Consider the following 3297-nt stretch of genomic DNA (forward strand, 5'->3'; position numbering starts at 1 on the left):
TGATTGGAATTATAACCTTGAATTGACAGTTTGATACTTGAAAAAATTTGAGCCAGCCCTACCCCTAAGGGCTATAGGGTGGGGCTCAAAGGAGTCAGTGTGCTAAAATTTCTTCATTTTCCTTGTTAAGAATCAGAGGTCCTAGTTTCAAATCTTTTTTAGTCTGAAATCTGTATGCTAGATATTGAATAAGGTGGTTTTATTGCTTTTTGTCACAGAATAATATTTCTGTTCATGTTAAAAACAAAATCAACTCTCTGTATAAATATATCAGGTGACCGTTAAGGCCCATGGGCCTCTTGTTATCGTTTTAGAATCCAATTTATATATATATATAAAGTGTTTTGTTCAGGAAGACTTCTTCTTTTCATATCAAAAGTAATTTTTGATATCTCACTTACCTTTCCGGAACTACAGGTGAGAAAAGGTGAGTTTTGTATGTTTTTTGTATTTTGTATGTAATAAAGACAATTTACATCTAATAAACAGTTTGTTATTTATTACCATCACCTGAAAAATAAGTCCAAGTTTCATAATCAAAAGTACTTAGTATTCTTAGTCTGAACTTACCTGTAATTGTACAGGTGTAGTCACAGGTAAAACATCAAAACTTGTGCTGAGCAGACAGTAAACAGCAGTGGAAAGGAAGCATGCAGCCAAGTGAAGAGGATGGTGATTGTTAGTCAATAAGCACATGGTTAAGCAACACACTTGCAAGTCCATAGGTAAAGCAGCAATAAGCACAGGTAAAGTAGCAATTAATTAGCACAGGTAAAGCAGCAAAAAGCACATGTAAAGTAGCAATTAGCACAGGTAAAGTGGGAAAAGAACACATTTACAAGTTTGTGCAGCAAATATACACTATATACAAAAGCAGCAGAGTCTAATCTACTCGTCGCTGTCAGTGTCACTGACATCTTGGTTCTCAGGTATTGGATTGAGAACCCGTCGGTAGTTTGTGTAAGTGTGATATGTCGAGAAACAGTCGGGTACACATAAAGCAACACCACAGTCAACACACATATAACTTGTTTGTTTCCTTTTATGGTTGTCTCCTGCTCCTTTGACATTATAGGCTACACAATTCCTAAGGGGTCGTGCTCTTTTTGCTCCCTGTTTTGCTGGAATAAATGCAGGGAAGTGACGTCCAGTCAAACGACCTAAGGGTTCGGACTGCCTTCCTCGTCTTGTCTTTTTCTCAGCTCCCTCTAGTAGGACATGGACTAGGGACTTCCGGAATTTGAGATGACAACCCTTCTTCGTGTTATTGCCATACTTCCGGTGGAGAATGACAGCGTTTACAAGGAGAAGGTTGAACAGGTGCAGGAATAGCTTGCGCCACCACTTTACAGTCTTTCTGAAGACGTCGTAGTACTGCACCATCTAGTCAGATAGGTCAACTCCTCCCATCTTCTTCACATAGTCGACGATGCAATTGGGTTTCAGAATTGGTGCACCTGCTTTATCTGTTTTGTCTGTGACATAGAGTTTTGCCTCATGAAATGATGTTATCATAAGTATATCACGCTTATCATGGAACTTGACGATTGTCGTGTTTCCTTTCTGGCGATGAATACCCTCGCCCTGACGCATTTTTTTTACCTGAGCAAATACCTTTGGAATCCCTTTCCTGTTTCCTCTGAGGGTCCCACAGATATATGTATCACGCGTGAGCTCAGGAGAGTTGTAGTAGTTGTCGAGAAAAACCTTGTAACCCTTGGACAAAAGTCCATGTCTAGCTAACAAGCCTACAACTGTTTTTGTGGTGATGGTACAGTCGTCATCTAAATCGACTGCGTCGGAGAAGTCGCAGCATCCAGATTTCCCGTCGTAGATGTGAAAGCCAACCATGTAACCAGATTTTGCCTCACAAACTTCATACAATTTGATACCAAATTTGTTTGGTTTCATTGGATTGTAGACCCTAAATCTAACTCTACCCTTGAAGGGACATGTACCCTCATCAAAGCTGAGGAACTCTCCAGGAGTATAAACCTCACTGAAGTTCCCCAACATTGTTATAAATGGCCTAAGTTTGAAGAGAGGGTCATGACCTACCTGGCCATGGGGCACGTGAAGTGAATTGTCAACGACATGCAAGTTGCTTAGAATAGAAAGAAAGCGATTTTTAGACATATATTTACTAAATAATGGCGTTTCAACTGCTTCATCTGTCGACCAGTAGCTTTCTAAGTCTGTTTTCCGTGTAAGTCCCATGGCGATCACCAGAGCAAAAAATATCTTCAGCTCCTCTACCGTAGTAGGCTCCCATCCATTTAAACGACTGTGGGGTTTTAGGGGGGTGGCATTGATTTAATCTGATGCATATCTGTTTGTTTCTGTTGTAAGAGTTGTCCACATATCGTCGTCAAAAAGAAGAGAGAAAAAATCAATAGGGTCGCCGTCACCTGGAATATCTTTAGTCAAACCGGGCCGTCCCATGAATGGGGCATTTACTGGAGGTATGGTGTGTTTTACTCAACCATTGTCGTCGTCTTCGGGAATGTCCACGTCTTTATTGGATTGATCAAAGTCAATTTCTCGTAGAATTTCTGCGTCATGTAGTAAGTCTTCTGGTCCAAATCCCTCAAAGTCTTTGTCGCTGTCGTCACTGTCAAATATATCGTTGATGATCTGCAGTCGTTCGTCTTCTGTCAGTTCGTCGTCCGCCATCTTTTCGCGCTGTTAACAAAACCTTGAAACTATGCTCTCGAGGTCACGGTGGATTAGTTTATAAATAAAATTAAGGTATAAAGTAATACGTCATCGTTTCTAAGTAAAGCTAGGAGTGATTTTCTCACCACAGTTCCGTACTCAAAACGGCAATCCCTGAATCGACATATGCCGCGCTCGGCAGTAGTAGGCATGTTTTACGGAACGACATATGCCGCGCTTGGCAGTGGGAAACGGGTTTATATAAACGACATATGCTGCACTTGGCAGGAAAAGGGTTAATTATTATTTATTTTCTTTTTTCACTTGTGGAACCATACAGCAATTGTAGCAATAAGATTTTGATTTTTGATGTTGTCTTGCATGTAACCATAAACATGGTCAAAAATTGGATACTGTGTCCATTGACCTCGAGGTTCACTTTGTCTTTTGGCTTTGGTGAACCAATTCTTAACAAGGTATGTATGGTCGAAAGATGGCAAGCAAACCAGTCAGATCTAGTGCAATCTTGAGATTTCTCTTGTGAAACCAATTTCTATTATAAATACTTACCACAGTCATTATAATGCATATTCCAACCTTACTTGGCTCTTTACATACGTAAATAAAGAATTTTTCCCCCCA

General features: G+C 40.2%; 2 protein-coding genes across 2 annotated transcripts; both read right to left on the bottom strand.

Moving 5' to 3' along the window:
- Positions 1–888: 888 nt before the first annotated feature.
- LOC110441943 (piggyBac transposable element-derived protein 4-like) lies at positions 889–1383 on the bottom strand. The gene has a single exon (XM_021485263.1). It carries the CDS (start codon positions 1381–1383, stop codon positions 889–891), a length of 495 nt encoding a protein of 164 aa, XP_021340938.1.
- LOC110441946 (piggyBac transposable element-derived protein 4-like) lies at positions 1384–2016 on the bottom strand. The gene has a single exon (XM_021485271.1). It carries the CDS (start codon positions 2014–2016, stop codon positions 1384–1386), a length of 633 nt encoding a protein of 210 aa, XP_021340946.1.
- Between the last annotated feature and the right edge of the window lie 1281 nt (positions 2017–3297).

This window comes from Mizuhopecten yessoensis, unplaced genomic scaffold (genome assembly GCF_002113885.1).
Source record: "Mizuhopecten yessoensis strain PY_sf001 unplaced genomic scaffold, ASM211388v2 scaffold716175, whole genome shotgun sequence".
Classification (NCBI taxonomy): Eukaryota; Metazoa; Mollusca; class Bivalvia; order Pectinida; family Pectinidae; genus Mizuhopecten; species Mizuhopecten yessoensis.